The sequence below is a fragment of the Nelusetta ayraudi genome, unplaced genomic scaffold (assembly GCF_046127955.1).
Source record: "Nelusetta ayraudi isolate G7.1 ecotype Tasmania unplaced genomic scaffold, CSIRO-AGI_Nayr_v1 ptg000058l, whole genome shotgun sequence".
Taxonomy (NCBI): Eukaryota; Metazoa; Chordata; class Actinopteri; order Tetraodontiformes; family Monacanthidae; genus Nelusetta; species Nelusetta ayraudi.
The window spans coordinates 1,594,946-1,617,190 of record NW_027466108.1 but is presented as its reverse complement, the minus strand read 5'-3'; the positions used below and the strand labels follow the sequence as shown (position 1 = coordinate 1,617,190).

Below are 22,245 nucleotides of genomic sequence, written 5' to 3'. Positions count from 1 at the left end.
TGGTGGAGAGGATTGGACATTACAGCTGTCATGTTGGAACAATAATAACCAGTATTGATTCATTAGTGTAGCTCGAAAGTTAACATTTTGAAAGGTTTGTGTATCAAATCGTAGGAGTCATTTTTCAGTCTCTGGACTTTTCTTCCAAAAAATAAACAGCACCGTTGAATGTTGAAAGTCTAAAGGGCAAGTGTAATTTCAGCTTCCTGGTCAAAGAACAACCTGACAGAAGCTCGATTCGACTCAATGCCATTAGCAGTAGCACGCAAGTTGTTAGAGATAATCTAACTGCAGCATTTGGTTGTTGTTGTTGTTTTTTATTGGATTTAAAGGTTTCTCTCTCTTCTCTTCTAAGCCTGCAAAGGAAATAAATTCACCTGTGTTTAGCAGTGTGAGCTGCCAATCATCTGTGCACCATGGCTGACATTTGCGAGGAGTAAGTAGCTTTCTCCAGCTCTTTAACAGCTCGTTAACATACCTTAATGTTATTTCAAATGTGCAGGTGTTCTGTTCGGGCAGCAGCTGGTTATTAGCTACAATCTGCCTGCCTTTGTAATGTACATGGTAGGTAGCGCAGAACTAAGAGAGAAAGCTATGCCCTTGCCAGTTTGACCTTTGTTTTCTCGTGCTCACAGCTTTATTTTCTGAAGCCTTTTACCGGTCTTGTAGCCGCAAATTGTTGCATTCAACCTGTTCCGAAATCCAAAAGAGGGACTCGTTGGATAGACATATGCCCGTCTGATTTTCCATGCTACACATACACACGATTCGTGTTTAGACAGTGAGATCCTGTCCTGACCTGTGTCTGCTGTCTACTGCCAACAGCCAGCTAAACAAATCAGACGCACCAGAGAAACTCATGCAATAGTTGTTATAGTTATTATAGTTGTTGTTGCTTGTAGTGAAGGTATTGGAACTATGCTGTTGTGTAATTCAATATAAAAGGGGATTATATTTGGGAGAGAGATTCTTATTCTTAGCTCGGCTTTTGGGTCACTGTTCAGTTTTCAGTATCCATCCATCCATCCATCCATCCATCCATCTACTTCCAATACCTGCTTATTCTTGAGCTCAGGGTCACAGGGATCTGCTGGAGCCTATCACAGCTGTCATAGGGCGAAGTTCAGTCGCCAGTTCCAGTTTTCAGTATAGAGAAAAATAAACACTGAGAAAAGTACAAATAGAAAGATATCAAAAGTGTCAACATCCAATTATGACTCACTGGTCATAACTATCACTGATTACAGTTTGGTTGTGCTTCAATCTTTGCAAAATTATCAATTAATTTATTTTGTGTGTGTGTGTGCGTGCGTGCGTGTGTGTGTGTGTGTGTGTGTGTGTGTGTGTGTGTGTGTGTGTGTGTGTGTGTGTGTGCGTGTGTGTGTGTGTGAAAATGGACACTTGCCATCTCTGAAGATGCTGTGATAGATACATAAAATAAATAAACAAATGTGCTAGCCAACTGATTTCCTTGTTACTGGTTGCTGGTTGTGTGGACTGCACCTGCAATGCAATCATGAGTGCAACAGCACCGGACTGCACAACGAAAAACTTGTGCACTCTTTGCTTTTACTGTCGGCGTGAAAGACGCCGTCTGCGCACAAAGAGACAACACAAACACAGTCGGTGTTTATGTTGGATGTGAACTCAGCAAAGTTCACATCCAAGTTGTTTCAGGGAGAGAGGCTAAATAAAACACGCTCTGGGCTGGATGCCAGTCTGGGAGCTGTGGAATGAGATTTGTGTGACTTTAAAGTGGATCAGCGTTTTGTAATGAATGGAGTTTTTTTTTTTTTTTTTTCCCCCCTTCCTCCCTGTAGCCTCGGTAGCGCTCGGCTATTATTAGCTGCAGAGGCCTTACAGTAAGTGGAGGTGGGTTCCATGACGGTCAGCGGAGCTGCAGCTCCGCAACGCACCGGCGACGACGGCTGTCACGTCAACGCACGCGTATCTCTGACGTAGCGATCGCGCTCGTCGGGCTGGTCCAGAAGGGGGGGCATTTATTTATTTATTTTGCATTGAGAGGAAAGACACATTTTTGAATAAGCCTGTAGTCGGCCGGTCTGGTCTTGTCTGTTCGCTGTAGCCTCGATCTCCTCCGCCTCGAAGATGAAGTTAAAGGCGAGCTGCGTTCAGGTGCCAGCCGCATCCGATGGCGCACAGCCTATTGTCTCGATCGGCAACCACCACCGTGCACCACTTCCTTATGTTGCGGTAAGAGGAAGCGCCTGCACGGCTCGCTCTTCTCTCTCTCTCTCTCTCTCCCTCTCTTGTTTATTTCCTTTCCGCTGGTGTGTCGCTGATCGCGGAGCCAGATAAACAAGCTCAAGAGTCAGCGGCGGGCTGTTACATAACGCGTAATGCAGCAGAGCCCCATGACTTTAGTGTCTCGGTGGTGGAGGGACCGCTCCGTCCTTCTGGTAGGATACCAGACCTGTTTGGCTTTTGTTTTTGTTTTTTTGTTTTTTTGGTTATCGCCATATCGCCGAGCGGCTTTCGCGTGTTTTGTCGGGGGCGTTGTGAGGGGCGGGCCGACGTCGCTTCGTGGCGTGTGGGATGCATTTATGTTTTATGGGGAACAATTGTGAATGAATCCGGGTTGCGCAGTGTTGACTCGTGTGAATGAATTGAGTCGGTGGTCTTTAATGCTCCTCGGGCCCAGCCTAAGGTCACGCTTGTAGATGTTCATTTAATTGAATGTATTTATCTATGCATGTATTGCTCTCTCTGTTTTTATCAACACTGTTATTTTTAGATGCACGCCTTGTTAGAAGTGGGACCAAACCTACAGAGATTCAGGTAGCGCAGTCAATGAGAAGCTGATATTATGAATGAATGTACACGGGTGAGTGACCGTTAAAGGTACCTGAAAAATATATATATCAATGCAATATTTTTTTTTTGAAAGAACATGTAGTTACATCCATATTTTTAAAACGGGACAAACGAATGCTTTTCATTTGTCCGTAGTACGTCATCCTTCAGCATCATCAGAGTGTAGTGACGCTGTGTGTGTGTGTGTGTGTGTGTGTGTGTGTGTGTGTGTGTGTGTGTGTGTGTGTGTGTGTGTGTGTGTGTGTTAGAAGGAAGGCTACAGAAGCACCAGGTCACTGTGCTGTGGTGGCTGACCACCTCATTCAGAAGAACTCTGTCCATCCCGTTGGTGTTTCTCTGTCAAATCAGAAATGCGGTAGATGCACGTTCCTTGATGAAGGCCGTCACACGCGGGCAAAGGCTACAGTTTCCTTGGAAACCATTCTGGCTGCCTAATTCATCAGCTACAGTTTATGTATTTCTTTTAAAACAAAACAATGGGGAAATAGCAATACAGCAATGGCCTTTTAACCCATTGAGTGTTTTTGTGGTTGCATAAAGACTGTCGGTGAAGCGTCAGTGAAGCTATTTATTTGGAACTATGCATGCGATGGGACTTTGTTTTAGCATGCGCTGGGCTAAAGGACTGTGCCATCCTCTTGCAAACCATAGCACGCAGTATTATACTATGCAGTATTATACTATGCAGTATTATACTATGCAGTATTATTGCTTTGTCTATTTCCTAAAATATTTCAGCTTGCTTGTCTCTTTAAAAAAAAAATTTGCCCAACAAAGACAGGAAACTTGTGAATGGGGAGTCACGAGGCGATCCATTAATATCTCTGCAGGCCGAGCAGAGTCATTGCGGCGTCTAATATCCCTATCGATTACGTCAGCGTGCTTTTTTTGGGCCGAGAGTTTACGATTTCTGGCGCCGGCGCAGCTCATTTGCTCTCGCTTGTGCTCACCAGGTCCCAGCTGACAGATTCTGATATGGACTATGAGAGGCCAAACGTTGAAACTATCAAGTGTGTGGTGGTCGGAGACAATGCTGTCGGAAAGACGCGCCTCATCTGCGCCCGGGCCTGCAATGCCACGCTGACTCAGTACCAATTACTCGCCACACACGTGCCCACAGTCTGGGCGATTGACCAGTACAGAGTGTGCCAGGAGGTCAGTACGCAAGATCATATTGTCCAGAGCTCAGAAATCAATATCAAATAAATGATGCATAATGTACACTACCATTTGCGGTCACTGGCCGAATTCTGCATTGAACTCCATTACAACCAGCTTCATGAAATAATCTACTGTAATGCTCTAAGAACATTACCAGTGCGGGAAAATCAGTCAGGATGTACTGAACACATATGCCACATAAGCCATCCCGGCTTTGAGTTGAGCTTTTAATTAAATATGATTTGAGAGAATGAATATCAAGTGTGCAATATGCAGCTATCACTACAGAGGTCGAATGATTTAAAATTGATTAAGAATTTAAATATTTCTAAAACAGTCTACTTTTAGTGTGTTCACACAGAATTATTTCAATCACTTTTGATTAGACCTTGGAAATGATTTTTATTTTATTAAACACTAAAACGTTCCCATACTTGTTAAGCACATCTTGACTGATTTTCGCGCAAATATAATATTTGCAGATCATTCAAGATCCATCCATCCATTTTCAATACCCACTTACTCCCGAGCTCAGGGTAGCAGGGGTCTGCTGGAGCCTACCCCAGCTGTCATAGGGCGAAGGCAGGGTGACACCCTGAACAAGACGGCCAGTTCATCGCAGGGCCACAAAGAGCCAAACAACCACACTCACATAGACAGCAACAGACAATTTAGAGTTCCAAATTCACCTCACGTGCATGTTTTTGTACTGTGGGAGGAAGCCGGAGAACCCGGAGAGAACCCACGCAGACACAGGGAGAACATGCAAACTCCACACAAAAAGGTCCCAGGCCCGGAATCAAACCCACAACCTTTTTGTTGTGAGGCAGCAGCGCTAACCACTGCGCCACCCTCTCACCCGCATTCAAGATTATTTTTCATAAAACTGGTTATTATGGAGTTCAATGCAGAAATTAAAGCTGCACACTGCATTGATGGGGCTGAGCCTCCGTCGCAACCACCTCCCCTCTGGTTATAATGGAGTTCAATGCAGAAAGGAGTCAGTGACCCCAAACTGTTGAACGGTAGTGTATATATAAAAACAAATGTGATCATGTCCACCAATAAAGGCTTACTCCTGAGTTTCCTCTCTGCTGCAGGTGTTAGAGCGCTCTCGAGATGTGGTGGACGATGTCAGCGTGTCTCTCCGCCTCTGGGACACTTTTGGCGACCATCACAAGGACCGTCGCTTCGCGTACGGCAGGTGAGACGCAAAGCGCATTTCAATTTTTAGCTTCCCACCTCCTTCTCACGCCTCCCGGTTTTGAGAGAATGTGTGTTGCTCCTCCTCCTTCAGGTCTGACGTGGTGGTGCTGTGCTTCTCCATCGCCAACCCAAACTCTCTGTACCACGTGAAGACCATGTGGTACCCTGAGATAAAACACTTCTGCCCCAGAGCTCCTGTCATTCTGGTGGGCTGTCAGCTGGACCTGCGCTACGCAGACCTGGAAGCAGTGAACAGGGCCCGGAGGCCTTTGGCGAGGTAGTGGAAGTTCAGATGTGGCTAATTTGACAATTTTTCATACAATGCTTTTCAAATGTTTGCGGTCAGTGACTCATTTCTGCAATGAAGTCCGTTATAACCAGCTTCATGAAATAATCTACTGCTATGCGCTAAGAATATTACTAGTATTACTAGTCATAGGCAGATGATGGCCCTCTGGAGTCTGGTTCTGCCCTAGGTTTCTTCCCACAAGGGAGTTTTTCCCAGCCACTGTCGCATCTTGCTTGCTCCGGGGGCCCGGTTGGTTCTCTCTGATTGTATAAAGCGCTTTGAGACGCCTTTGGCTGTGATTTAGTGCTGTACAAATAAAGTTTTATTGTTATTATTATAGTGCACGAACATCAGTCACGATGTGCTGAACACAATACACTATAGGATGGCTTGGACATTTGTTGCCTTGAATGTTTAATTGAATGTGATTTTAGAGAATTAATATCAAGTGTGCAATATGTGGCCATCATTTCAGAAGTTGAATGTTTTAAATTTTCTTAAAAAAAAAAAAGATATAAAAAAAGTGAACATTTCTAAAACAAACATTTGTGTTATAATCACACTAAGGTGTGTGCTAAACCACAAAGGAGTAAACAAAGCATCATGGTTTATATTTTAGGCTCATTAAAACAGCCTACTGAAATTCTCTCAATCAATTTTAATTAGACTTTGGAAATGGTTTTAATTAAACACAAAAATGTTCCAATACTTGTTAAGCACATCTTGACTGATTTTCATGCAGTCATGATGATCGCAGAGCATTCGAGATCATTATTACTTCATAAAACTGGTTATAATAGAGTTCAATGCAGCAATGAGTCAGTGTCCCCAAACTTCTGAACAGTAGAATAAGTGACTTTTGTTTGATGTTTTCTCTTGTTTCCTAGACCCATCAAGTCCAATGAGATCCTTCCTCCGGAGCGCGGCCGAGAGGTGGCCAAGGAGTTGGGAGTGCCGTATTATGAAACCAGTGTTGTTGCTCAGTTCGGCGTCAAGGACGTGTTTGACAACGCCATCCGGGCTGCCCTCATCTCACGCCGCCACCTGCAGTTTTGGAAATCGCACCTTCGGAACGTGCAGCGGCCTCTCCTCCAGGCACCTTTCCTGCCACCCAAGCCTCCCCCGCCTATAATCACCGTCCCTCCTCCCCCGACCACCACGGAGGAGCACCCGGTCGGCCTCCTGGAGGACCCGCACTGCGCCGACGTCATCCTGGTCCTGCAGGAGCGACAGAAGATTTTCGCGCACAAGATCTACCTGTCCACGTCCTCCTCCAAGTTCTACGACCTGTTCATCATGGACACCACGCAAAACGAGGAGACGGAGAAGCCCACGCGGGGGCCCCTCTCCGGGCGAGAGCTCCTCATGCGCGCCGCCAGCTTCGACGTCTGCGAGAGCAGCGACGACGGGGACCGGGCCAACCTCAGGGCCTGCACCAGCGACGGGACCTTGAAAGACTTCAACGGAGGCCGGAGGGGAAGGATGCTGTCCTCGTGGAGCCGAGCGTTCGTCAGCATCCAGGAGGAGCTGGTGGACGACCCGGTGACGTACAGCCCGCGGCACATGACCGTCGTGCACATGGACCAGTCCATGCAGCTGGGCCCGTTCCGGGCGGTGCTCCGCTACCTGTACACGGGCCAGCTGGACGAGAACGAGAAGGAGCTGATGCACATTGCACACATAGCCGAGCTGCTGGAGGTGTTTGACCTGCGGATGATGGTGGCAAACATCCTCAACAACGAAGCCTTCATGAACCAAGAGATCACCAAAGCCTTTCACGTGCGGCGCACAAACCGGGTGAAAGAGTGCTTGGCCAAGGGCACCTTTTCTGGTGCGTTGCTGCCATTTCACCCGCGTTGTTCCCGAGCACTGCTTGTTGTGAGTCGTGGAGATTAAAGGGAAGATTTGATCGACGTCTCCCATTTGTTCTTGCAGACGTGGTGTTCAAGCTGGACGACGGGACGATCATGGCCCACAAGCCTCTGCTCATATCGAGCTGCGACTGGATGGCAGCTATGTTTGGCGGGCCGTTTGTGGAGAGCTGCACCAAAGAGGTAAGCAGTCGAAGTTATTAACTGGTTTGCTGGCACGGACTCGGATCCGTTCTGGCTCAAACAATCAACAAACATTTTTGACGTTTTCATTGTGCTGGATTTACAGGGCAATACCACAAAATGTCTTGCACCTTGTGTTTGTTGACAAGAGTCCCACAAGTGCAGCAAAGATTGTTGCATTCACCGAATGACCCGAGCAAAGGTGGAGCAAAACATGTGGCCTGTGTGCCAAGTATAATTTAATTAGAGGATTGCAAGCATCTAATGCAATTATGTTGCCTCCAGGGAGCTCAGCATGCTGTGCCACCGGTAGCGTGTGCCGTTGCCTGTAGCTCAGTATATTTTATTGTATGTAATAATTCAAGATTTTATTGTGGTTGTTCTGCAAGTTTAGTTACAGCGATTACAGCTTGAATTTTAAATTCCTGTGTTTTGTCTAAATCATATCACGTACAAAAATACAAATCAGTGAATTTTTTTTGCACTTGCTGATCAGTTAACAGCCTTAAAGCACAGGTACACTGTAGCGCAAATACGTGTTTCGATAATAACTTGACGATGTGCTCTGATTAGTTCTCTAATCAGATTGAGACTTAATGTCACATGACATGTGGTTACTTCTCAGGTGCTGTTTCCCAACACAACAGTCAGCTGTATGAGGGCTGTGCTTGAATACCTGTACACGGGGAGGTTCTGTTCGCGGCCTGACCTGGACGCAATGGAGCTCATTGTTCTCGCAAATCGTCTCTGCCTCCCCCATCTGGTTGCACTTACAGGTTATTTATTTTTTCAAATTAGTTGCCCGCCAGCCACCCGGACTGTATTTTGCAAAGTCATTACCCGTGTTTCCAAGTCGGCGCCGACACTGACTGGCTTCTGTCTTCCTTTCAGAGCTCTACACCGTAACTGTACTGACGGAGGCAGCAATGATGGGAGCTGACATTGATGGAGATGTGCTGGTGTACTTGGACATGGCCCAGGTAGTGAGCGCTGCCAGTCATCACTTAACATGTTTAGCACTTTAAGCTCTTACATAAGGCTTGGCAAATTGGATTTTTATCAATGGGGTTCCCTTGCTGCAAATTCCTCCAGTGGCTGAAATGATCTTTACACCTCAGGTGGAGTTTGGCCTTTAGGCAATATAAACATCTAATGCCTTTATCTGTATATTCTAATCTCATAATCTAAATACAAAAATTAGGATCCGTGTATACGGACGTACAAAGCTGTTTTGTCCTTAAGGTAAGGTTTGGTCAAAGTGGCCATGCACACTGCAAATTTAAGCCACTTGAGTTGTATAATAATTGTCATAACAGTATTTGTAACACACGGCCAAAGGGCCAAATTACATATTTCTAAAAAAAAAAGAAAAAAAAAAGAGTGATAGAAAGAAAAGAAAGAGGTTGTATGTTCTGGTAGAATAGAATAGAATTGAATTCAACTTTATTGTTATTGCACATCAGTGCAATAACAGAGCAAGGGAATGCAGTTTGCATCCATCCAGAAGTGCTTAGCAAGTGTAAAGTATTTTTACAAATGTACACAGTATGAAGGAAATATATACATTGGTATATCACAAGTATGTAACATTGTTATGAATATGCTATAACTATAAGTATGTACAGGCTATGAACAGATTATACATATGGTTATAAATATGAAAGCTATAAACAGGCTATAAATATAATATGTTATAAATATAAGTATATGATGGATAAGTTATGCAGTAGTTAAATGTTGGATGTATTTACAATAGTGCAGTGGGGCAATGGCAATTACTTTTAATGACTTAGTGTTTTTTTGGTGTTGTTTGTTATTTTTTTTTAATCCAAAGCAATTGCATAAACTATGGTGGTCTGAGGAAAGGGCACGTGTACAAAATCAGGAAATATTTACTTTGTTTTTTTTTTACAGTTCCATGGAGCCCAGCAACTCACAGGATGGTGTCTTCACCACATCTGTACAAACTATAACAGTGTCTGTCGCAAGTTTCCCAGAGACATGAAGGCTAAGTCTACAGGTAACAAATGTGTAAATGTTGTGTTGTAATGTTTTGAATACAGAATAAGAAGAATTCTAAAAGAAGAATAAGAAGAATAGAGATCAGAAGAATTCTAAAACTAGAAGATTATTGTACAATTTCCCAAAGTGCTTTTCCCAACTGTACACATAATGAGGGTTTAAGCTTTTGCCTGTCACCTGTATTGTAAATGTATTAAATTGTCCTGGGTTTTTCAATGTTCCAACTATTTTATCGGTAAATAGCATGAATGTAGGAGTGTTTTTCTACTGTCCCATACAGTCATCAAGTTGAAAATGTAAAATGCATGAACATTTGTCAGGTCGTATTTTGAAAAACACTGCAGCCTTTGCCGTCCCTTAAACAGATTATTCTGATACAGAGAACCAGGAGTACTTTGAGAAGCACCGCTGGCCGCCGGTGTGGTACCTGAAAGAGGACGACCACTACCAAAGAGCACGCAAGGAGCGCGACAAGGAGGACTACCTGTACCAGAGGCGCCAGTGTAAACGCAAGTGGCTCTTCTGGAACCTTCCCTCCTCGCCCAACTCAAACTCTCCCTCCTCCGGCTCATCCGCTGTCATCTGACCAATTAGCAAAGCTGGGTGCAATCTGGAGTGACGAGCGTCAAGATCCAGAAAAGAAGACGAGCGCTGCTGACGAGGCCGAGGCACACCGTCCCCTGGGGTTTGGTTGCCTCTGCAGTTTGATCACACTCCACCAGGTTTGCAAGATCGGCTGATATGTTTCAGCCGCTCAGATTTTTTAGCTTTGTGTGCTTTGATTTGAGAGACTCAAACCTCAGTGACGTGAACCTCGCTGCAAAAGGCACATTGTGACTGGCGGATACAACTCCTGTTGATTGTTGACAAAGTTTTGGCATTCAAGAAAATTGGACTCTGCTGGCACAGAATTTTCCACCTATGATCATGATAACCATCAATCAACCTGAAGTGAAAACCAAGTGCTGTTATCAGCTGCAACAACCAGCAATCCAACACAGATCTTCTCAGTCTCAGAGATTTTAACACTTTGCCCTTAAGTGTTTGTACAATCTACCACACTAATGTAAAGTACGAGCTCACTGGCGCTCTCTAACAGTGGCAACGTGTCCCAGGAGTCAGTTATAGAGGTTCTTCATTTGGCCATGTTGACCGTTTATCCGAGTGCATCAATGAAAACAATGGAAAGTTTCTCTCACACTTATTTGTTTTTGTTCAGTCTCTTTATTTATGATTGTTTGTGACCAACTTGCAATGAAGGTCATGCGAGTCTGGACACACTAAGCATTTAAGTATTGTCTGATTTGTGGCCTCTTGTCACAAAAGGGCTTTAAGTTTACATGATTGCACTCAGTGACCTGAGACCCAACTTGATCCCAACTCAAGATAAACATCTGTATTTCCTGGGAAGCCAGCAAAACAAAAAAAAAAAAAAAAGGATGACTACTATTATCTGTGCTCTGCGCGATGAGGCTTGCTGGAGCACAGTTATCTAGTCACAGTTTTATGTTGAATGGCTTTATCAGCTTTATCATCATCTCTCCTGGAAAGCAGGATCCCGGAGCTAACGTGTACACTATCAGCTTTCTGTGGCATGTTTGGCACCGGCGGTGGTCTGGAATTTGAAAAATCAATATAAGGGAATGAGAGGAGGTCCCCTGGTTGTCTGCAAATGTGTCGTGACTTTAAACGCAAGAGGCAATCTCGCCACGCTGGGGAAGGTCATCCACTCTTCTTGAACCCATTGAGCACTTCTCGGACTCCTCTCAACAGAGACACGTCTCCCGCCAGCATCCTGGCGAACAACACTGAGAAAGAACAGTGTAGATCATGGCACATTGCAAATGTGAAGAAAAGGGATCTATTAAACAATCACATTTAAGTTGTGGTAATGCCATGGTATGCATAAAGTGGCCCCTGCACCTCAAATGTTGAACATGTTAAAAACTGTCATGTGCTATTGTGCTTGATTGTAAGACGGACTTGGTAAGCACAGTGCTCTTTGAACATGGTTCTTATTGTAAATTGTACAGAATGTCAGATGAACTGGAAGTTACTTGCATAACTGTAACGCGCTGTTACCTAATGCTGTGCACTGCAGGCAGTGAGCAGTCGGACAGTGTTACTGGGTAGTAATACATTTCCTGAATACACATCTATACAACCTGCATTAAGTATCTGTGCAGCTACGAAGTATTGTTGAAAATAACTGAACACCCATTGTACTGACCTCCAGTTCCATCTACTATATACACATACATGCAAATGACTTGGTTTCAAGTGAATACTTGAATAAATGTCAGAAAATCAGATCACAGTGCAAACTATACATATTTATATATATTTAAAAAAACAAAAACAGGTTTATCCTACATCAAAAAAAAAATGTCATTATTGTCAGTGAGAGGTAAATCCTGATTGCAGTTTGTTCTTCCAGCATATTGTGGAGACATAAAACTGGTCCAAGTTTTCCATCAGGTCATTTTTGTTGAGTGTTTTGGCGTTTTTTGGACCCAAGCAAACAGGCTGAATTAATTTCTCTCACAAAACCACATATATATATATATTAGCATCTGACCTAATAGCTCTGTAGCTGCATGAAAGAAAAGGTTGTCATTTAAAGTGTTGGATTTAGATTAGTTGTGGTGCCGGTGCTGTCCACTCTTCAACATTTTGACAACTTTATCATTCCACACATGGTCAGATTATTCACGGGACTCCAGGGGTGTTGATCAGTGAATTTACTGGGTCATCTAAATGATAATGCCCTGATATAAAACAAAAACTGTAAAAGGGATGTGAAAGGGATGTATAGCCTACCTTCATTATTTTTGCCTTGTTGTGTGATTTATACATTTCATACACATGCATTTCATTCCTCAGTGCATTGCACTTATCAGTGAATCTTCAGCTGATGTTTTTGCAACAACAGCACCCCATGCCTTAATGTACAGTGTAGTGTGTGGTTTTGAATGTGAATTAGTGTTACTGTGGTTCCAGGTTTGTTTGCGCTATGTTGTTTTATGATGGTGCTCTCCAGGTTGTGACTGTGTTTGTATCTGTACATAATCCACGTTTAGGGTGTAAAACTACCACTGTATGATTTGGTGAGTTCACTGCGTGGGATCGCAATGCTTATGTTTCTTCAGACTGTCACCTCAGAACTAATTAAAAATTCTTACCCATCAAGCCCCAATAGACCAACATCACAAACCTTTATTGATTGTTATTGGTTGTGGGGGGGGATATAAAATTACCTTAACTGCTTCGCTAGACTGAAACTGCTTTCTTGTGCCGAGTCTCTGTCATTTAAAAGTGCATCTAACTGATGTTTGATGTTGGATTAACTCAAGCGTGTACATAACATTACAGCGATGACTTGCAAATCCAACTTGACAGCAACTGATACAAGTGATTGCATAGTTTAACATAGATACTGTTTTTGTACTATGCATATGAAATTGACGGATTCAAACTACGAACTTGCACTGCTTTGTGGCACCTGTTTTATTCAAATTGTTTTATGAGGTTTTGAAAATCATTAAACGTGTACAGTATACATCAGGTTAAAAAAAAAAAAAGAAGAGGGATTTGATCAGAAATTAAAATCAAGGTGTCCATGAGGTCCATTTGCGTATGTTTGGGTGCTAATATTTCCGCTGCAGACAAGCACAAACCAAAGGGAGCTTTAGCAGCACCAGGACTATGATTATATATGCTGCACAATCACTATTGCATAGTTTAAGAGGCCTTGTTCAAAAATAGTTGAAAATTAAATTGAAGGGGAAAATATGAATATATATATATAAAAAAAATAACTTGAATGTTTCTCAGTGTTCAAAACCTAGATGACATTTTCCTCGGTCGTCAGGTTTTTTTGTTCTTGAGAGCTGTTTTTTCGCGTTTGGGAGCTGTTAAACGGAAAGTCTGTAGCATGTGTTCTTGAAACTGTGTAAATAACATTTACAAAATGAATAAAGACGCAACCTGTGGCTATCGCGCATCTCTGAGTTATTTTGTTATTTATCTTGCAACCTCTCTGATAGAACCTGCCAACACTGTTTGTCATGTATCTGTATACAGGGTATACAGAGCTATTAGTAGCTTGATAGACAAAATATTGACAAAATAGCTTGGAAGGGAGGGTTTCAACTGACCTAGCTTCTCACCGGCCTCAACAGCGTCTATGGACCGCTCCGCCAGTTGTGACTTAGAGAGAACAAAGCTTGTTCTCACTGCTAGGCTGCTCGTGTACACAAAAAGGGGCTAATCTACGTCCAGCGATGGTCAGCGGAAGCAGTAACTAGAAGAATCTTGGCAGTATGCCCCGCCAGTAAATCCCAGCTTTGAATTTGACCTGGAAGCACTGTTTTATCCCCCAACCTCAAGCCGCATTCCTAAGTTATGTTTCAAGTCAAGTCGAAACAAAGTCAAATTGTGAATGTTAACAGGGCTTCAGTTTTAAAGTCACCCAATTCTGAAAGGAATCAGTTATTTACTTTTTGATTTAATGGTCTGATTGAACGTGTCCTCAATAGTGTCTGAGTTTTATGTTGAAATGCCTCTATTAATTGATGATGATGATGATGATGATGATGATGATGATGATGATGATGATGATGATGATGATGATGATGACGATGATGATGATACTACAAGCAATTACCGTATTACCTTGTATAAATAGAGCCGGTGGCGTTGCTACGTTTGTAGAGCTGGACACAACTTGGAGGACGACAGGAGAAACAAGGGCCACAGTCACCGTCAGGTCGTCACGTCGAGCGGGAAACTCGGGAGACACACTGCGTAGACATGGTAATGTTCTTCCCTGCTAAATATATCTGCCCTGCTAAAAGTGGTACGCATTGATATTCTATGCCTGTTGAGCTTCTCTGTTACTTGCCTCCTGTGCACAGCGCCAGTTTAAAATGGCCTTGCGCCGACGTGTTTTTGCTCCTTTTCTCTCTCTCTCTCTCTCTCTCTCTCTCTCTCTCTCTCTCTCTCTCTCTCTCTCGAGCTTTTCCTTCGTGGTTGTTTGTGTTCCACTTCCTCAACAAACACCGGTGAAAGCGTTGGAAGAGATAAACGAGTTGAGCCGACACTTGTATAAACAAAAAGGGTAAACGACTATTTATAGCGGCCCCGGTGAACTCAATAACTAACGTCATTGATTTAAATATAGCATTGAATGCATAGGCCTCATTATTACGTTCATAACCCGACGTAACGGGGTTAGCCGCTCCTCCAGCATAGATACCCAGCAACAGTGACTGCTTTCCAAGGGTGGAGCCGTAGCTGTTTTCTGTAAAAACTCTTCACAGTTGTTCTTAGTCTCTTTGGTGCATTTCCCCCACATCACTTTTACTAACATTTTGCAAAACAGTTAGTTAGTTCAGTTGGATCAGTATATGCAACTAGTTGTCAAAGTAGTTATTTCTTCTGTCTCCAATTTCTTCATTTTCCCCATGGAAATGTCTCCTAAATTGATCAATTTCTCCCAGGATAACCTCAGTTTTCACTAATAAGTGGTATAATGTAATGCAATAGTATCTCCTTCTGTCTTTATACTCCCCATTTCTAAATTGTCAAAACCCTTTGAATTGTACTCTACATGAAATGTGCTACACAAATAAACTTGCTTTGCCTAAACCCAACAGAGGAGTCTTTCTCTGCCTGGAGATGGGAGGTATAGGACCGGAAAATGAGAATATGCGACGGGAACGCCTAGATTAGACGCCTAGTTTCTTACGTTTGTGTGTTTTTCTTTTGCACTATGCTGTGAACAAATTAGAATTGCAAATAGCTGGTACAGTAAAAAAAAAAAAAAAAATGAAACAAACATGTTCATTGTGTGGAACTCGGTTACCTCACTAAATATAGTGATGTGTAACATGGCCGTAGTTTTTAAACTTAGTTTTCAAGATAAAAAAAAAAAAAAAAAAAAAATCTTCAGTGTATGGTGCTGTCTTAGGGCGATGTCAGGGTGTGCATTGGTAAACACAGAGTAAACTGTCATATTGTCAAAGCCATTTGACTAACTCGTTCATAGACAATGGTGTCAGAGCTTTTCATGTTCATGACACCGGCGCTTTCATTGAATGAAAACTTTTGAGTTTTTAACTTTTGAGGATTAAACTACCCATATTGAAGGAGTGGCATGCTTTTGAGTTTTCTCCACTAGGTTTTGTAGTTTGTGCTGGTTGTTTTGAGAAATGCATTAACTGTTGTCCTAACATGAATAGGGATGTGAGAAATGCACCAAAGCGACTTAGAAAGATTGTAATAGAAATGGTGCTGCTCTTATGTTAAACCTGCCAAGCAAATATAGGTGGCGCCAGCCTCTGGTATTTGACCACAAACAAAAAAAACTAACAATGTTATTTTACAAACATAAGCAGTGATGATTGTGGTCGATTAATATTTGTTGAGAATGTCAAGCCCTTTGTGAACTTCAGCTCTACAAATAAAATGTAATTGATTGGTAAATATGTATTGCAAGTTTTTACGTTTCTATTGCCTTTTATGCAAACATGTTTTTAAAGGTGAAGCAAATTACAATAAATAAATAAACAGTTTTTCAAGCAGGAGTCATTCGTCTGTCCTTATGCAGGCTTTGCTGGTGCTGCTTTTCATCACAAGCGTTTTCAGCGTGGAACCATCAGACTTTACTTTGACAGCTCTAGATTCTTCTTTCTGTCAGTAAGTCATTCTACATTTTTTCAAATGGTATTTTCAACAGTTCAAAAAATTTAGAACAAATTTGGTCATAAATGTCTCTCTCTCTATTTAAGTGGTAAATTGCAGGTAATCTATCCTGAAATGGACATTGGTGAATGCAGTGTAATTCCAAAGGGCCTCAGAAAAAAGATCAGCACCATTTGGGAAGCGCCTCAGATCTTCTTTACTGAAGCAAGTGAGGTAAGAAGCATCTTTGTTTGTTTTCATACCTGTGCGCTATTTCAAATGAGTTTTAGTACAGTCACTGTGGTAAAGTATAACAGTTTCATGTTAAAAACAGACCAAGTTTTACATATTTGGAATTTTATTGTTAGAAAAAAAAGTTTTGTTACTCTCTCTTGTTCCTAATTCTTAATTAAACAGATTGATTAGAATATAACCTTGACCATAGGCTCTGTTACACAACCAGAATGCAGTGCATTATCAATTGCCGTTGTAATGTGACCACATTACAATGACTGTGTTGCACGTGCAATGTCGTCAGAAGCCTGAATCTGCTTAATGCTGATCACTTGTAACTTGATCAGTGCGTTTCAAAATATTAATAATTAAAACACCAATGGCACAGCCGTCAACCATTATTTCGTATTATCGTAATAAAGCCTATGAAAGAAACAAACTTCTCAGTAAATATTTCCACTGCTCATGAGGGAAATGTGCACATGCTTATTTGTAACACTAGAGTGCACTAAAGGACAAGAAAAGCGCTATTATTAACCGTATGTGGATAAAAATGTTGACGTCTAAAAAGATGACAAATATTGAATACATATCGATACATCAAATCTTGTTTACTATTTTGTTATTTTTGTATGTATTTGCTTTGCCTTCATGTCAACTGTTTAACTTCACACCATAGCGTTGAGTTCTTGATTCTCTGCCTAAAGCTAAACTTCCACTGGGTGGTGCTAAAACATCATACTTTTAACACAATGGCCTGTCATTTGTGTTGAACAAGATAACGTTCTCCATAGTTTTTTTTTTTACTACCATAAATATTTGAGAACAGAAATTGCATATCAGCAATTGAACGCAATCAATAATTTTAGTTGGCTCAGATGTTTTGTTTAATTCTAGCGTAACTTTGAATTGGAAATCTTCAGACTCACAGTGATGTTTTTTTTTTATTGCATTCAGTTAATTACATTTGACTTATTATTGACAATTTGTTTTGTTTTATTTATTTTTTGGAGGTGAACAGACTACAACAAAAGGATGAAGGATGAAATGGAGAAGCCCTCATTTTTTTTCTAGCAATTCAAGTTAATAATGAAATTTTGAGTGCACATCTAAACCTTGATTGAAATACATGATGCAGAATGGGTCATGTATCAGAGTAAATCATAACAATATTGTGAAAAATTACCTTTGTGTGACTGACTTAAACATCTTATGGGTACTATGTTTGAAGGAGATTATTTTTTTTGTATATATACTGTATATAGTGATTGCATAATAGCAATTAAACAAAGCATAATGAGAATAATCAAACAGGCTTAAACCAATCTTCTTTGTATTGTATGTTGAGTGCCATTTTACTCAAAGAGAATAAGAGAGATACAGTTTGCAATCCTCAGATCCAACGCTGAAGTTGAAAATAAATTCCCAAAACCTGAAAATTGAATTCCACCTCGATTTAGAAGGTAGTTTATGAATTCCAGAGCTAAGCAGTCCAGCTTGAACTTGATCTATTGCCCTTCTCTAGGCTAAACTCCGTTTGATCTATGGTCGTATTAACAATACTGCTGTCTTACATGATTTTTTTCTTATTGCAGTGTCAGACAGCAAAAACAGATTACAGGACGGATTAAATCAATACAGACTCACTCGCAGGGCTCTAAAATGTGATTCTCCTTTTTTTTTTCTCCTGACGCTGGAGTACACGCAGTATTAAAGGATCCGATTGTTGCCAGTGGTTCTGTGGTTGGTCTCCTTGTCCACCACACTTTCTGTCATAGCGCTACTGTTATTCTTTGCCACTTAGCCCTTGTACCCAGTAGTAGGAATACAGAATAGTGGCTGCTCATGCTTAAAATCCACCCACAGTAACACCCACTTCATTACTGGGACGGTATGCACGCCTGCTGAGTAATTGTACTGGAGCACAACGGGCAGCAGTCCCATGCACCCGACTTGAAATAGATGCTCATAAACGGGAACAAAACAAGCGCTGCAGAATTCTTCAGTCAGACTTCAGAGATTGACCCTTTAGATGTATATGCTTGCAAAGCCTGGATACTTTTTTTTTTTTTTTTTCAAATGCAAATTAAAAACCAGGAAAGCTTTATTTATTTAGAGAAAATGACGTATCTCTTGTCAAACTTGGATGTGCTCTATGATGGATAAAATAAAAACAAAAAACACAACAAAAGTTTAAATTTAAGCTTTACTCCAAACCTGACTTAAATGTCATGATGTTGGAGTGCAATTTTGGCTCCTTGAGCCTCCCTGGCTGTTAGGACAGTGGCGAGAGCACAGCATGGTAAAGCGAAAGTTATTGACACACAGACAAATTACTATATTAATGATTTAGGATCCAGGCTAAAGTTAGCAAGGATTCAGTCAGAAGCATTGTTGTTGCCTTCCATGAACTCTTAAAATGTAAGTCTGTTTGATTCAAAGTAGCATCCTAAATGGCGCAGCCCATTGAAATGCCTGAAAGATTGATTTTAAAAAAAGAAAACAAAAGAAGGTACAAATATTTACTGGTCGTGCAGTGGGGACCACTGGGCGTGGCGAGTCATCAAACGGCCTGTTGAACGACAACGTGTCAACGATTATTGCTAATTTGCATCATATAACCACCAAAGCCTACCTGAGTATTGTTGGCCAGGCTTTGATGACAACATGGTGGCTGCTTCCAGCAATCAAGGCACTGGCAAAGCTCAGACCGTGTCAATCTGCCTCCTTAAACATGACTTCACTGACTGAACTCAAGTTGCACCCAGTCACGAGGCCTCGCTCTCACAACAAGGTGTACCTGGTAAAGTGATCTGTGAGTGTATGTAACGATCATAAAAGTAGCAATCTTTATTTACACAGCACTTTTCACAAGGGTGCATTGACAAAAACGCTCACAAGGGCACAATAGCACAACAAGGGAAAACAATTAAAATCTAATGTGATAAAATAGCAAAGGGGTTTGGGGAGGTGGAACACAACACAAAGCAAGTCCTGAGTTGATGTTGATGAATCTATGAATCAGTGCGTTTAAAGCCATAGATAACACATTTATTTTAACCAAATGTTAAAAAATATATATATATATATATATTTACTTTTTATATAAAGAAGAAGAAGAAGAAACACAGTTGAGGGTAACAGATAATAGTCGGTGGACTTCAGGGCAGAGATGGGAGCAAATTGAAGATCATAGTTATTTCCATACTCGCTAATTTCTGTACATATCATATTTTCTCCAAACTGTTGTAATTAAGTCCCTAGAACATAGGAGATAATAAAGGTAAGCAACACAATCGAATATTAGGGCATAAGTGTAAAGTGCAGACAGTCACCACTGTAACATGAAATATGGAGCCACAGATTTTTACTGAGTGGTCTCCCTTAAATTAATCATAATCATAATGTATTGTTCATTATTGTCACAGTGGAGGTTTATATATTATATGAGTGTCATTTTCTTACACCACGCTCGCCACAAGGGCCACGGCAGCTCTCTTTACCTCATTGTAATTCCAAAAGTGGAGTGTTTTAGACTTGTTTCTGTTTATTTATTTTTTTCCTCGTAAGGACTGTTGCCATAGGGCACATTCTTAGACATGGGGATTTCAAAGCCTTGTTTTTGGGGAGACATTTCTTGCATCTGGTGGATGGAATGAGGGTTTAAACCATTACTGCGATTAGAGCTGCCTCACTATGATCTCTTGAGCTTGCTTACTGCTGCTAATAGCTGTTTCCTCTCTATTTTGCTCTATCTTTTTCTTTTTCGCTTTCTCTCTCTCTCCCTCACTGTGAATGATTTTTATGCTTTACTAAAACATGTGGGGGCGTTGAGAGAGGATTTAAATGCAACGATCCCCCTCCTCCTTTTTTTTTTTTTTTTTGGTGAATCTCAGCGTTCTTTTCTGCAAGCCTCTGATGACGACAGGGCAGCTTTAAGCCTGGCAGTGCCCACGGCAGGCTGCTGTCTCAGCGCTGCCCACTCTCCACTGTGTTGGCATGCCGGAGAACGCGAGGGTGGGGTTCCTCTTTAGCAGACCCTGTCATTCCGAGGAAAGCCTACATGTCCACCCATGCAGGATTCCTGATAAGTCTTTATGTTGCAGAAGTGAGCGTAATGGGCTCATCTTTGCACCTCCGAGAGTCAGGGAGGGACGTCGACGCACGCATTCACAGCGAGGGTCGGAAAGTGAAAACATCCTTTGTTTCGCCGTCTAATTGTTTTTTGCTTAGGTTTTTGTTTCGCCAGCAAGGTGTTTTTGGCTTTGCCGGAATAATGCCAAGATTCATAGCCTCAGCTGATGTTCCCTTTTTCACCATTATAACGTTGGCCATCTTTACATTACAGCCCCGTTAAAGCTGACCCTCGCACTGCTGCATTCACTCCCTGCCCATAACTGCACCTCATACGTGATAGATGCAAGCAGTGGAATGTATGTATTAATTATACATTCTCAGTGACATGAACAGAGGCATGAAAGCTCCAGAGTGGCCTCTTCACCCAAGAATTAAGTATTCATCTGCCATTGTGAACAACTACATGTACATGCACATTTACTGTCTGTTGCAACAAATGATTTGAAACTAAATGTATCTTCCTAAATGTTTTGCTTTGGGTTTGTTTTTATTGTTTGTTTGAGTTTTTTTTATTTATTTAATTTTTTTTTAACGTTCTCACATTGTTCTTACTCTATGGAGCCACAAGTAAAGTTTTGTATACTGAAAGTTGGTTGCAGTATATATTCACTATATTCACCTGTGATTTCGCCACCTTAAATTTGTTCTTCAGACCATGGGCAAGAAAGGCGTTTGGGTAAAATACAATTTCAATCAGCATGAAAATGTATTGTGTTTTCAATGGGAGGATTAGAACAGATTAGGGAAGATCGGGAATGCTCTTACAAATGACAATGGTCAGGTTTCTCTGCAAGCTGGAGAAAGTGATAGACTTTTGCTTTGACCACTGCTGACAAAAGAGGAAGAACATGAGAAGGTTCAACATGGAAAGCTGCAGGAATAAGGTGATGTTGTTTTCTGAATAGTGTTTTGTTTTGGTTTTTTTTATCCTAAATGGGTCACCGCTTATGTGTAACAAAGTCATAAAATCTAGCTATTTATTGTTAAAATAGCATCTATATCCTGTGGGAATAAAAACCATTCTAATGCAAAGGCTTAGAAAATCATTTCAGATTAAATAAATAATATGTATATATTTGGAAGTGTGCCTCTTGATACATCCAGACAGACCTTCAATCCTGTCAGTTCATATACATTCACAGTAAGATCTGCGCAAACATAAATTCATATTCTGCATTGGCAGTCTATCCGCCGCTGTGGATACTTAGACAAACATACAAGATTAAATTTCTATTTATATGAGCCGGAGAAACCTAACATTTACCAGGCAATCATTGTCAGATCTGGGAGATGACTTCCCCTTGCTCTTTGGCACAGTTCAGTAAATGTTTCTTTTAATTATTATTATTTGTGATCTGTTGGGCATTAAAGGTGTCTGCAGACCTCATGACCCCAAAACATGACATCAATAAATGCGTTCTGGGCCTAAAATATGTTTTGCCATGCAACTCTATACCATAGTATCATAAGAATTCTAACAAGAACGTGTGTACCACCCCTCAGTTTATATCAAGTCCTCTTTTACTCTCTCACTTTCTTTACTTAATCAAAACTTTTGCTTTGAATGTTGTGCAAGTGTGTTTTTGTTTTTTAACACAAAGTTGAAAACTCCACGTTTAGGCT

General features: G+C 41.5%; 2 protein-coding genes across 6 annotated transcripts in view; both read left to right on the top strand.

The window, feature by feature from the left end:
- The first annotated feature begins 225 nt into the window (after positions 1-225).
- Positions 226-13,570, top strand: rhobtb2a (Rho related BTB domain containing 2a). 4 transcript variants are annotated; one of them, XM_076038987.1, is made up of 10 exons: positions 226-436; positions 3,789-3,990; positions 5,097-5,200; positions 5,294-5,479; positions 6,379-7,322; positions 7,427-7,545; positions 8,171-8,321; positions 8,437-8,525; positions 9,460-9,565; positions 9,933-13,570. In XM_076038987.1, exons 1-10 carry the CDS (start codon positions 417-419, stop codon positions 10,151-10,153), a joined length of 2,142 nt encoding a protein of 713 aa, XP_075895102.1. In that variant the 5' UTR covers positions 226-416; the 3' UTR covers positions 10,154-13,570. The 4 variants fall into 4 exon arrangements, with proteins under 4 accessions (XP_075895102.1, XP_075895100.1, XP_075895101.1 ...); XM_076038985.1 differs by lacking the exon at positions 226-436 and adding an exon at positions 1,877-2,214; XM_076038986.1 differs by lacking the exon at positions 226-436 and adding an exon at positions 1,878-2,214 and having other exon boundaries at positions 9,948-13,570.
- A 679-nt stretch (positions 13,571-14,249) lies between these two features.
- The window catches only part of pebp4 (phosphatidylethanolamine binding protein 4), a 52,663-nt gene continuing 44,667 nt past the window's right edge, over positions 14,250-22,245 (top strand). For both annotated transcript variants that reach the window (XM_076039091.1, XM_076039090.1), the window contains exons 1-3: positions 14,250-14,382; positions 16,178-16,266; positions 16,359-16,485. In XM_076039091.1, coding sequence (XP_075895206.1) covers positions 14,380-14,382; positions 16,178-16,266; positions 16,359-16,485 — 219 coding nt within the window. In that variant the 5' untranslated portion in view covers positions 14,250-14,379. The remainder of the gene's footprint in view (positions 14,383-16,177; positions 16,267-16,358; positions 16,486-22,245) is intronic.

What these genes read in the sequence shown, in the direction of transcription:
- rhobtb2a (XM_076038985.1), top strand. Translation starts at nt 2,153, where the DNA reads ATGGCGCACAGCCTATTGTCTCGATCGGCAACCACCACCGTGCACCAC. An exon ending in GCCCGGAGGCCTTTGGCGAG is followed by an intron (nt 5,480 to 6,378) that starts GTAGTGGAAGTT and finishes CTTGTTTCCTAG; the next exon opens with ACCCATCAAGTCCAATGAGA. An exon ending in TGGAGAGCTGCACCAAAGAG is followed by an intron (nt 7,546 to 8,170) that starts GTAAGCAGTCGA and finishes GTTACTTCTCAG; the next exon opens with GTGCTGTTTCCCAACACAAC.